At 54.8% G+C, this 12,231-nt stretch overlaps 1 protein-coding gene across 2 annotated transcripts; it reads right to left on the bottom strand.

Moving 5' to 3' along the window:
- Nucleotides 1-5,383: 5,383 nt before the first annotated feature.
- On the bottom strand, nt 5,384-11,260 carry UNC119 (unc-119 lipid binding chaperone). 2 transcript variants are annotated; one of them, XM_004433381.3, is made up of 5 exons: nt 10,972-11,260; nt 7,321-7,434; nt 6,726-6,828; nt 6,388-6,560; nt 5,384-6,101 (listed from the first exon to the last, which is right to left on the bottom strand). In XM_004433381.3, exons 1-5 carry the CDS (start codon nt 11,195-11,197, stop codon nt 5,989-5,991), a joined length of 729 nt encoding a protein of 242 aa, XP_004433438.2. In that variant the 5' UTR covers nt 11,198-11,260; the 3' UTR covers nt 5,384-5,988. The 2 variants fall into 2 exon arrangements, with proteins under 2 accessions (XP_004433438.2, XP_087296871.1); XM_087440745.1 differs by lacking the exon at nt 10,972-11,260 and adding an exon at nt 8,108-10,816.
- Nucleotides 11,261-12,231: the final 971 nt, after the last annotated feature.

Below are 12,231 nucleotides of genomic sequence, written 5' to 3'. Positions count from 1 at the left end.
GACATGAATGGAGCATAACCTGATGTTGTGTGCACTGCTGGCCCTGGAGGGTGGTCTCTGGAGAGTCAGGGGCCCACGTGGTCCCATTTTAGACTCACCTCCCAGGTACCACCTCCAGGTGGACTGCTGTCACCAAAGGGTAGCCTAAGAGGCAGCCCTACACTCTGCCTGAACAGGGCTGGAGCAGACGTAGGAGCCAAAAGCATACACATGAACCTCAAGTCTCAGAGCAGCCACAGGTGGGGACTCTGCATAGAAAGCTCTTCCAGGGTCCAGACCTGAGGGCTGGCCAACACATCTATCTGCCCCAAAGGACAGCTCTGCAGAAGATCCCATAAGTGAACCCCACCCTACATCAGCACCCTTCTTCCCAGAGGCTCTAAGTCTGGGTCCAGGGCTAGAAGGATAGGGTGGAGCGGGGAGTGGGGGAAGGCATAACCAGCCGGAGCACCCAAGAGAAGGACACACCTGCCCCAGCCCAGCCCTGGCTGTATAGGAAGGAAGTGAAGGCTGTCAAGCCCCCAGGTAATGTTGCACCCCAGCCCTAACCAACCCCAGGCCCCATCTTGATGCCCAAGCCCCCAAGGACAGGGCAAGTGTTTCATGGGAGAACTTTACTGGGGTCTACTTCCTTGCCTCAGAGCCTCAGACTCTGGGCGTTCAAACCTACTCTACACTTCCAGCCTAGACCATGAGCAAAGGAGATCTCCAGGGACACTCAGTCAGACCTCTGTCCCATGGGCCCATTCAGCACACCTACGAGTGAGCTGGCCCCGCGCATGTAAGACAGGTGGCAAGCACATAGGTCTTTGGGTCTCATGTTTGTTTGTAACCAGACTGGTCCTTAGACTTAAAACCCGGCGGCAACTCCTGGCTGAACTGAGGCCCACGTTCCCGCCCATATGCTGCCCCCTGCTGGCCACTCCACACCAAGTGTTCAACCACCATCTTAGCATGAGCAACAGTCTGAATGGATGCATGGTCAAGAAGTCCCCTATTTTGGGAAAATTAACCCTTTTGTTCAGGGGCTCTAAACCTGAAGGTTCTAAAACTGGTTAGAATTCATGGATCTGTGGGGCTGGCCCCGTGGCTTAGCAGTTAAGTGCGTGCGCTCCGCTACTGGGGGCCCGGGTTCGGATCCTGGGCATGCACCGACACACCGCTTCTCCGGCCATGCTGAGGCCGCGTCCCACATACAGCAACTAAAAGGATGTGCAACTATGACATACAGCTATCTACTGGGGCTTTGGGGGAAAAAAAAAAAGGAGGAGCCTTGGCCATAGATGCTAGCTCAGGGGCCAGTCTTCCTCAGCAAAAAGAGGAGGATTAGCATGGATGTTAGCTCAGGGCTGATCTTCCTCACAAAAAAAAAAAAAAAAAAGAATTCATGGGTCCATGAATTTGGATAAAGAAATTACACCTTCATTTTCATTCATCTTTACCTCAAATTTAGCATTTCTCTCGATTACGAATGGCAGCAACAAATCATAATAGCTTTAGTAGAATCTGTGACTTTGTCATTATGGAGAGAAATCACAGATTAGAAATCACAGATGTTTTCATATTACGTTAAAGGTACTGCAGAATAGATATAGATATCTCTATATAGATTTTAATATATAAAATATATAGGATTACAATATATGATATGTACATAAAAACCTTATTGTCCATAGGCTTCAGCGGGTGATAATGAAGAACTCCATGACATGGGCCGACCCCGTGGCTTAGCGGTTAAGTGTGCGCGCTCCGCTGCTGGCAGCCTGGGTTCGGATCCCAGGCGCGCACCGAGGCACCACTTCTCCGGCCATGCTGAGGCTGCGTCCCACATACAGCAACTAGAAGGATGTGCAACTATGACATACAACTATCTACTGGGGCTTTGGGGGAAAAAATAAATAAATAAAATTAAAAAAAAAAAAGAAGTCCATGACATACAAAAAAATAAAACCCCCTTGCTTTAGTTGCCAGGTGGTGGGGAAGTGGAGGGTGGCTCTTAGGGGAGGGGCCAGTCTAGGGAGGAAAGCACTGGCGGCTTGAGACAGCAGCTCTTTACCAGCTGGAAGGGAAGCATCTCAATAATTTACAACGGGTTAGGCAGTCCCAATGTGCACCCTGCAGGCCAGCCCAGGTGGGCATGAGCAGCGGGTCTCCCCATGATATTTGGGCTTTCCTGCTCAACCCAGTGGTGGGGTCCTCATGACACCCCTGAGGAGTCAAAGCGAAAATATCTGGCCAACTTCAGAGAGACAGAACCTGAGGCCCAGATCTGGCAAGGTCCAGATGGACCTTCACGGTCAACAGCTCATCATTATCAGAGCCAGGACTAGCCCCCTCCCCCCACCCTGTCTTCTTCCTCCTTCTGCTGCCCAGGGATCCTCTACGTTCCTAGGGTGAGTGCCAGGAACCAAACACAGCAAGTTGCACCAGTGGCACCAGGACCAGTGCAAGATGCATTAAGACTTAAAAGGAGGCAGGGGGCCAAAGCTTTTCCCAGCCGGGCCTACTCCAAGCCCAAGGGACACGGGCCTCTCTGGGTGAGCACCAAGCCGGTATCTGCCCCAGGGGTGAGGACCTCAGAACAGGGACCTCCCTCCCTGTCTGAAGGTGGAAATGCAGCAGGCCCAACCCGGAACTTCAATCCAATTCGACTCGGCAGGGATAGTGATGACTGTTAACAGGGTGGTAGAAAAAGGTCCTCCTCCTGATACCTAGGTAGGCCTAAAAGTCCCTCTTACTCGCTACAGCTTCTCTGTAGACTTGTAACCCCATAAACAACACCTCCAACTCCAAATACTTGTACACCTACACAGCCTCACCCGCAAACCAACTCCCTGCTCCCACCCCATGCCCCTTCCTCACCTTTGTGACAACTGACACTTCCTGACCACTTGCTTCTTGATGAAATTCTTTCTTTTTTTTTTTTTTTTAAGATTTTATTTATTCATTTTTTTCCCCCCAAAGCCCCAGTAGATAGTTGTACATCATAGGTCCACATCCTTCTAGTTGCTGTACGTGGGACTCGGCCCCGGGTTGGACGGAGAAGTGGTGCCTCGGGGCGCGCCCGGGATCCGAACCCGGGCTGCCAGCATCAGAGCGCGCGCACTTAACCGCTAAGCCACGGAGCCAGCCCGATGAAATTCTTTCTTCCCGAGCTTCTAACATAGTCTGCTCCCACCTCTCTGGCTGCTCCTCCTGTCTCCATCACTGGTTCTCCCTCTGCCCTGCTCTCAAACACTCGCTGGCCTTCCCTAGGGTTACACACTGTCATTCAGTGACCCTCAAATGGGAGGTGTGGACTATTAGCTCTGAGTGCCCCATTAATTGGAAGACATTTGACATTCTTGCCTCCTGCTCAGTAAACACCAGTAGTGCCAGTTGGGGACGCCATAATCTCAGCCACCATCATAGCTTCAGCAATCACCTCTGTGGTCAACGACCTCCAAGGATCTCCAGCCTTCATCCCCCTCCTGGTCTGTGCCTGAATTCCTGTCTCCCCCTGGTCACCTCCTTCAGGACATCTGTACCACACCACAGCAGGTCCCAACCTGAACCCATCATCTCCTGCTAGCCCCCACTCTGATCCAACTTGGGTTCCCAAGCCCAGCGATAGCACCTCTATCCACCCCAACACTCAGGCCACAAACCAGGGATTCAGCCTCAATTCCTCCCCGTCCCCAAATCCCCTCATCCAATCAGCCACCAGTCCTGGAGATTTTGCCTCTTAAAAATTTCAACTTCATCTATTTCTTCCCATCTTCAGGGATATTGACCTCATTCAGTTTCCCTTCATCTCTCACCCGAATTCCTGCAACACCTTCCTCAGCGCCCCTCTGCCTCTAGCATGGTAGAGCATGGACTCTGGAGCCAGACTCCCTAGATTAGAATCCTGACACTGCCACTTAATAGCTGTGCAACGTTGGCAGGGCAAGTTAACCTCTCTGGGCCTGCATTTTCTGTAAAATGGGCATAATAGTGCCTTCCTCAGAAATTATTGTGAACATTCTAAGTTAACACACATAAAGCACCCAGCCCAGAGCCTGACATTCCATGTGCTGGCTATTAGTCTGTTTCCAATCCACCCTTCACTCAGCAGCCAAGAGATAAACTGACCAGGTCATTTCTGCTTAATCCTTCCATCTTTCTCAGGAGAAGCTCCAACACCTAAACTACAAGGCTCCACAGATCTGTCTTCCTTTCACATTGTAAATATTCACTTTCTTGAATGTGCCTGATAAATCTCACCTCCAAACCTTTGCTTTATGCTGTTCCCCATGCCTAAACACTCTCTCCCCCATCTCTTCCTGTCAAAGTCGTCCTGAGCTTTAAGAACCCGCTCCAATGCTGCCTCCTCCAAGAATCCTCCCCAGAACCCTCTGAGCAGGATGACTCGCTGCCCTGTACGCCCAGTCTAACCTATTCTAGGGAAAGGTATTTATTCATTTTAGAATTCCCAAAGTTCAGCCCAGGTCCTGGCCCCCAGCAAGGGCTCTGTGGACCCAGCTGAACCCAGCGCTTCTAGGCCTCTTAGGGTTAGGTTAACACCTCAGCCCAGAAAAAGGGCTGGCACCAGGCATATCCAAATTAGTGCCTGGACCAGTAGGGTGTGAGCTCTCTGCCTATCTCAGTTCCTCAATTTCCTCCACTAAGGAAATTAAGACCTCCTCTGGGTCTGGGGTAGGGCTGGGGGTGGGGGCACTGTTATATGCAGGGCAGCCAGGCCAGGGGGCTCCCCAAGGCAGCTGAGGGCAAGGAGATGGCTCTACGCTTAGCCCAAGTCCTGTCCACCTTTTCTCTCTGATGAGGAATTCTCTCTAAAAGCACAACCTAGTGGTCCTAGTGGCCTCTGGGGGTTAGGGAAGGTGGGGTAGAGAACAAAACCACCTTCCTTCCCACCTGAGAGTTGAAGGCCCTTGTCTCAGCTTCTCTTCTGCCAGTTGGCTATGACTTTGGGCCAAAGCTTCCCCTCTCAGGACCTGGGTCTCTTTCTTTATCAAAAAAAAAAACCTGGGCCGGCTCTGTGGCTTAGCGGTTAAGTGCGTGCACTCTGATGCTGGCGGCCCGGGTTCGGATCCTGGGCACGCCCCAAGGCACCACTTCTCCGTCCAACCTGAGGCCGAGTCCCACGTACAGCAACTAGAAGGATGTGAACCTATGACATACAACTGTCTACTGGGGCTTTGGGGGGAAAAAATGAATAAATAAAATCTTTAAAAAAAAAAAAAAAAAACCTTTTCCAGCTGCAACATGTACTAAATCCCTACTCTAGATGCTGAGTGCAGCATCAGGGTGCAAAGGATTAGGGAACAGGAGGACTTAGGGGTCACATTATCGCTTGCCCCCCTCCCTCCCACACACACACACACGCTGGCCCACAACCAGAGAACAGAAAAGGAAAAAGAATTTATTGAAAACTATATACAGTTGGTCCAGCCCCCACCTCAGGCTGCAATCTGGGCCAGTCCCTGCCATACCTCAGGCAGTATCTCGGCCCCTGATGGTAGAGGCTGGGGCTGGGGCCACGGCCCAGACTCCCTTGGGAAGTTTGGCAGCTACACCCCACTATGAATCTTTGTCTGTGAATTTACAACTCTAAACAGCCTGTCAGTGGTGGGCAGAGGACAGGGAATGGGACTTGCCCTACCCTGACCTAGTCAAAGCCTGGATAGGGGAACATTATTCTGAAACTTGGGCCCAAGAGGCCCAGCTAGGCTGGCCTGTAATCCTGGCTATTCCTCTCACAGGAGGCCCTCCTGGACATGGAGGCAAACAGCCCCCCTACCACCCCACCCCAAGTGCCAGGTCCCATGGGCTGCATGGACTTGGTCTGGGGACCTCAGGCACCCTCCCTCCCAACACTGACTCAGGGTCCAGGGCTCCTGGAGCACTCCTCAGGCAGGGGTTGAGACTCTTGGGGTTGAGAGGTGAGTGTTGGGGAGGTCACGGCTGAGGGCCCAGGACCTTCTGGGGGCAGGGGTGGTTTGGGGGTCAAGGCGTCCCACTGTAGGAATAGTCTGCTTTGTTGTGCATCACCAGCCGGTCATCCACGAAGTAGAAGCTGTCAGACTGTGTTTCGTATGGGTGACAGATCATCTCGTTGACTGCAAGAGAGGCCCAGCCAGTTGGGGCAAAGGTCAGGAGCCTGCACCAGGGCACTACAGGGGCTTCAGGACTGGGGACCAGACAAGTTGAACAACCTCAAAGAGTTCCCCCAGCCTCTCTGAGCCTCAGTTTCCCTATAAGTGACATGGGAATGGTGGCCAGACACAAAAGAGACCCAGGGTGGGAAGAAAGGGGATCAGACCCATAGGTACTCCCCTCCCCCCAACTTGGTCTCTATGAGGAGTCCCCCCCTCCCCCACCTCCCATAAGGCCCTGCCCACGCACTCAGCTCCTCAGACAGAGGCGGGAAGTCGTAGATGTGCTCGCAGGTGTTCTTGCTGCTGGGGATGCAGAAGCCAAAGTGGAAATCAAAGCTTTTGAGCAGCTGGTTGCGGAAGTAGTGCCTCTCAATCATGCGGAAGTTGTTAACAGGCTTGTCTCCCACTGTGAACTCCACCCTGAGCAAGAGAAGGGGGCGGGACTGAGCTTGGTTTTGAAGTCAGCCAGCCAGGCTCAAGACAGACTGCCCCTAAGAGAAGCTCAGTAAGAACTCAGGAAGGGCTCCATCTCACCCTCACCCTCACCCCCAGGCCTCACCCGCAGCCCGCAGCCCCATGACTCACGTGGCTCCCACCTGCCTGAGGCGGAGGAAGGCAGGCGTGAACTGGTAGCGGACAAAGCGCCCAGCATTGGGGTCCAGGTCCCGCCGGATAATGGGCAACTGCTCTGTAATGCACCCCAGCTGGGGCTCAGTGGGCTTCTCGCTGGGGCCCATGCCCACCCAGGGTTCCACCCCAGAGCCCCCATCTGTCTGAATTTTTAAACACTCCCCAGAAGATTTTGATGCACACTGAGGGTTCAGACCATTGGCCAAATGAATGGTCAGCAAGTCACCAATTTCAACTGAAGTTCCCAGGGCCACAGGAGGCAGAGGCCTGAGGCCTCCGAGACTGCAGTTCTCAGGGAGGCCTGCAGAGGGCGGGTTCACAGGGATTGAAGGGGCAGGACTGTCCAACCCTGGATGTCCAACCCTAGAAACAGACTGGAAGGAGGAGGCCCAGCCCCAGGCAGAGGCGCCCCTGCCTGGTGACTCCTGGGAATGCTGGGGTCCAAGCCCCAGCTCTGCTCTGACTCCTCTGCAGCCTGAAGAGTCCCTGGGCAGCCCACTTCACAGTTCTTGCCCACCTCCCTCTGTCAGTGGCCACCCAGCCCACTCACCTGAGGCTGGAGGCTTCTTGATTTCAAAGAGGACAGTGCCTGAATCCATGTCCCGAATCTTGAACCTGACGAAGTCAATCTTGTAGATATTCTCCTCGGGGGAGCACAGGTAGTCTAGGGGAGACAGGTGGCTGAGCAAGGAAAAGGCCCACCCAGAAGCCCTTGCTGCCAGCTCAGCTTTTGTGGAACCCCAGAGTAGCTACCACTTTCTCTTATCCCTAAGGTCACTGCTTTCCAGAAAGAGAGAACTGAGCTCCTGCCTTGAGGGAGCTCCAACAGTGTGGGGGAGACATAGCTCTGCCACTGGGATCTAATGGGGGACAAACAGCTCCATCCCAGTGGCCTCTGGGGTCAGGGAGGGGGAGGGCAGAGAAGGAGGAGGACAAAGCCACCTCCCCCATATTTTCTCTGCCACCCCGGAGTTGAGGGCCCTTATTCCAGCCTCTGCTTTGCCAAGGCTGGCTCAGTGACTTTGAGCCAAATGAATCTCCAATCTGATGGGGAGCCCCCAACATGAGAGGGAAAATACAGTCCTGCCTTTGGGAACTTCCTTCTAAAGGGGATGACACAGCTCTCTGCCTCGGGAGAGACACAGTACTTCTCTGAAGAATACCCCACCCCCACCCCATAGCTGCCCCTGGTGCTATACCTAGGTATGTCAGGCAAGGACTGTCCCTGACCTGGGTACTCTGGGGCAGGCAAACAATTTCTTCTCTGTTCCTCTGCACCCCCTCAGCCCCCTCCACTCCCCATAAGCAGCTTATACAAGCCCAGCTCCCTTAAGCACCTTAGCCAAAGCTCTGCTGACTCAAGCCCAGAACCTGGAATATCGGGGGAGAGGGGGCCACCTTTGCTCCCATTCCCTGTTGATCTCCAAATGAGAGGAAGTTTAGCGAACAGAGGGAACCCTCTCAAAGGTCATCTACCCAGCCTTGGCTCTGAACCACCCCTCAAAGAGGAGTAGAGGCAAGGCCAGGAAGAGGGTGTGGCTGCTGCAACCGGGGGTGTACATGGGGGTAAAGGGAGTCCTCAGGCCCAGAAGAGGAACCAAGAATAGTGGCGGTACCGCCTGAGGAAGCTCAGGAATACCACAGCCTGATCCAACCTTCATGGCTCTTGCAGCAGCAACCGCAACTGCTCAGGGAGGCCCTGGCAACAAATCGGAAGGAGCAGAGAGGCACAGTGAGGGGCTCCAGTGCTGTCAGCCTGCACAGCATCACATCCTCCCTTTAGAGGCCCGGAAGTCACCCTCTAGGCCCCTGGGCCACCTCCTATCCCCCTGGGGCAGGAAGAGGAAGTGAATGTAAAGTCATTCTCTCTTCCCCAAGCCTGGGACAGCCCCCTCCAGGAAGCCCTCCTGGTAGCCACCTGGCACCTTGGGGTCCAGTTGGGACTACACAGGGCTTGGGGGAGGGGTCTGAGCCCCAGCCTGTCCACCACAGCCCACGGTGGGGAGAGGAGAGACGGAGGAATGGAAGCGGGCAGCCCCTACCTCACCCTCTACACAGAAAATAAGCACTAGTCCAAAGATGTAGAAAGCAGGTGCAGGGCATAGGGAGAGGAGGTAACAGAACTGGGAGCAGGATCCTAGTCACCCAACTCCCAGCTCTCAGTAAAGCCCTCCCTTCTTCCCCCATTCTCCAACTTTTGGAGTCTCTCCTTTCATCTATAAACAAGTTCTTGCAGTCTGACCTCAGTCTCTTCTCTTACAAACAACCTATCAACTCCTCTGACCTTAGAGGAAGTGAGGAAGGGGGGATGCCCATGGCTCAGGACATCACTGCCACTCCCTCCCATCTGCCAGGAAAGGCTGAGACCTGGGACCCAGGGTCAGGCCAGAAAAGAGGCAGAGTAGCCGAGGGCTCAGAACACAACTGCTCCCTTCCCTCAGCCACAAATAGCTTCCTAAGCTGGATTTAGGGCCCCGTAATCCAGGAGGAGCAAACCTCAGATCTGTGTGATGAAGGTCAGAAGAGACCAGGGGGTGCCAGGGTGGAGACAATGGAACCCTGTTCTCAACTTCTACAAGAGGAAAGGGATCCCGTGAAGCTCCTTCCCCTACTCATCCTCCACAGATGCCCCACCTGTAAGGGCTATGAATTTTCTCCAAATTAGGAGACACATGGTGGTACATGGGCTGGAAGCCCCCAGAGTTGCAAAATAATCTCTAAAGTTACCTAGGACCCAGGCAGGTCAGCCTGACCTCCAGACATCTTATAATGAAGTTCTGCCCCAGAGCTAACCTGAATCCTAAATAAATGCCACTGTTGCCAACCACAGCCCAACTGGCATCAACATCAGCCTGGTCCAGGCCCCCTCCCTCTACCAATGCCTGCTTGGGCAAGGCAGCTCAGTACTCTGGGGGCCCAGCCAAGAATGGCTGTTGCCTGGCTCAGAGAGGGAGAAGCTGGTCCCCCAGGGACCCAGATGCACAGGCCTAGACCTGCCATCATGGTCCCCTCCATGGCTCTGTCTGACGGCCCTGGGCTCTGTTGCTCCTGCAGCTCCAGAGCTCAAGTCCACTCCAGCACCTGCTCCCAACCCCAAAGAGAGGCCCCAAGAGTTGCTCTCACAGAGGGAGCCAGGGCAGGGTTACTGATGAATGAGGCCAAGGTCCAGGGCCACTGCATCTCCAAAGCCTCCTGTTCTTTGAGGCTCAGCCACCGCCTCTGCCTTGAGGCTTCTTAGCCCTGTTCCCTGCCTATGGTGACCTCCCCACCACCCCTGCCCTGAATGCCTAGTTGTCTGCCTCTGGGCAGCAGCCACGAGCAGTCCTGCGGGGCCCTCAGTACTATTGATGAAAGAGCTCTATTTACAGAGCACGCACAGCATGCCAGGCACTGTGCAAAATCAGAGGATTTATTTTCACAATAGCCCTAAGGTAGGTGTCATTATCCCCATTTTACAGGTGAATACGCTCATAGAAGTAAAGTTACTTGCACAAGGTCACACACCCAATTACATGGCAAAGCTGGGACTCCAAACCACGCAGTCCAACTCAGAAACTCAACCACAGTGGAGACTATCCTTCCCAGAAGAGGACAGGCCCCAGTCCAGGCTAATGGGGGCATTAACCCACTCCCTTGAGAAGAGAGCCAACCCACTGAAGCTTTCTGCTCAGGTCCTTTCCTGGGGAGGGGGATGGCCTCAGGTTTCCTGGGGAACCCACGGTGAGTGCATTAATGGTCAGGGAGACCTGAGGGTCTTAATGCCACCTAAGGAACTCAGCCTCCACTTAGCCTCCAGGGTGGGGACTGAGGACAGACTGCACTCAGCCCCCCTCCTCATTACTGCAAAGAAAGCCCTCAAAGGGCTCTGAAGATTCCATGGGGAGGGAGTCACAGTTGCAGCTGCTGCCCACCTCCACCGTAGGAAAGCGGGATGGACTCCTCAAAAAGGAAGGAGTGGAGTGGAAATAAACCTCTAAAGGGAGATGAAGGGGGCACTGGGAGATCAGGGGAAACGGGAACATGGAGATCTCAGGCTTGGAAGCAGAAAGGCAGGGAGCACAAGCAAGGGGGACCTGGGTGGGGGAGGGGAGGCGGGGGGAGAGCGGGAAAGGGGGCGGGGGCCGGGGCTCCGCGCGCCTCGAGGGCCCCCTCCCGCGCTCTCCCTCCCGCCCGCAGGCGGCGCTTCCTCGCCGGTGCTCACCGCCCGTGATCCGCTGCAGCCCCAGCACGTCCTCCGGCCCGATCGGCTGCTTCCTCTGCAGCGGCCCCGGCCTGGGCCCCGGGCCTGCCTCCGGCTCTGACTCGGACTCGGATTCGGATTCCGCCTGCGGCTGCGGCTCCAGCTTGGGCTCCACGCTCGGGCCCGAAGTCCCTGGGGCGGGCTCCGCCCCCGTGCCGGCCCCGCCACCGCCCTTCTTCACCTTCATGGCCTCACCGGGCCGCGGCTCGCCTCCTGCCGCCGCGGCTGCCTGCGCCGGCTGGAGCCGGGGGAACTGGGAGCGTCCGCAGCCCCACCCCCGGCCGGGGCCCCAGGTACCGCTCCGCCCCCGGGGTGGGTCCGGCACTGGCCCCGCCCACCCAGCGAAAGGCTGTGGGCGTCCTGACCTGGGCTATTCACCCAGGCCAGGGCGACCCTGGCCCTCATCCATTGTTTCGATGGCTACTTTACAGGGTCCTGGCTACCTCTGCTTACTCGCTGTTCTCCAGCAAGTTTGCCCTTCCCTCTGCCCCTCAAGGGACTTCCTGCCTCAGGGTCTTTGCCTGGGATGCTCTTCCCCCAGATGGCCTCTTCTTGTCCTTCTGGTCTCCGCTGAAATGCCTCTGCTCAAAGGTCATCCCTCATAACCAACCTAAAGTACTAACCCCCAGTCACTATCTGATCAACCTGTTTTTTCTTTCTAATGCATTATCTGAAATTAATTTTATTTGTCACTGACTCTTCCCCCTAAAAGATCAGTTGGGTGAGGGGGCCAGCCCTGTGGTGAAGCAGTTAAGTGCGTGCGCTCTGCTGCTGACCGCCCGGGGTTTGGATCCCAGGAGCGCAGGGATGCACCACTTGTCAGGCCATGCTGTGGGGGCGTCCCACATAAAGTTGAGGAAGATGGGCACAAATGTTAGCTCAGGGCCAGTCTTCCTCAGCAAAAAGAGGAGGACTGGCATGGATGTTAGCTCAGGGCTGATCTTCCTCAAAAAAAAATAAAAATCAGTTGAGTGAAAGCAGAGATCCTGTCTTTGTTCTAATACCCCAGCACCAAGCACTGTGCCTGTTGCAGCCCGTGCTCAATATATTTTCTTTTTTTGAACTGATGAATGAGTTAGCATCTGAGGGCTTACACTGGTACAAGCTATTCTCTCCCAAGACCCCCTGCTAAAAAGCAGAAATAGATGCTGTCTTGTTGGGCAACTGAGGACATGCTGAGAAACAACAGCCTAGCCACCACAGGGCCCTCCAGGACAGGGA

The sequence above is a fragment of the Ceratotherium simum genome, chromosome 16 (genome assembly GCF_057802395.1).
Source record: "Ceratotherium simum simum isolate JZ-2026a chromosome 16, ASM5780239v1, whole genome shotgun sequence".
NCBI classification, from domain to species: Eukaryota; Metazoa; Chordata; class Mammalia; order Perissodactyla; family Rhinocerotidae; genus Ceratotherium; species Ceratotherium simum.
Note: the sequence above shows the minus strand (reverse complement) of the source record. Positions and strands in the feature narration are given on the sequence as shown.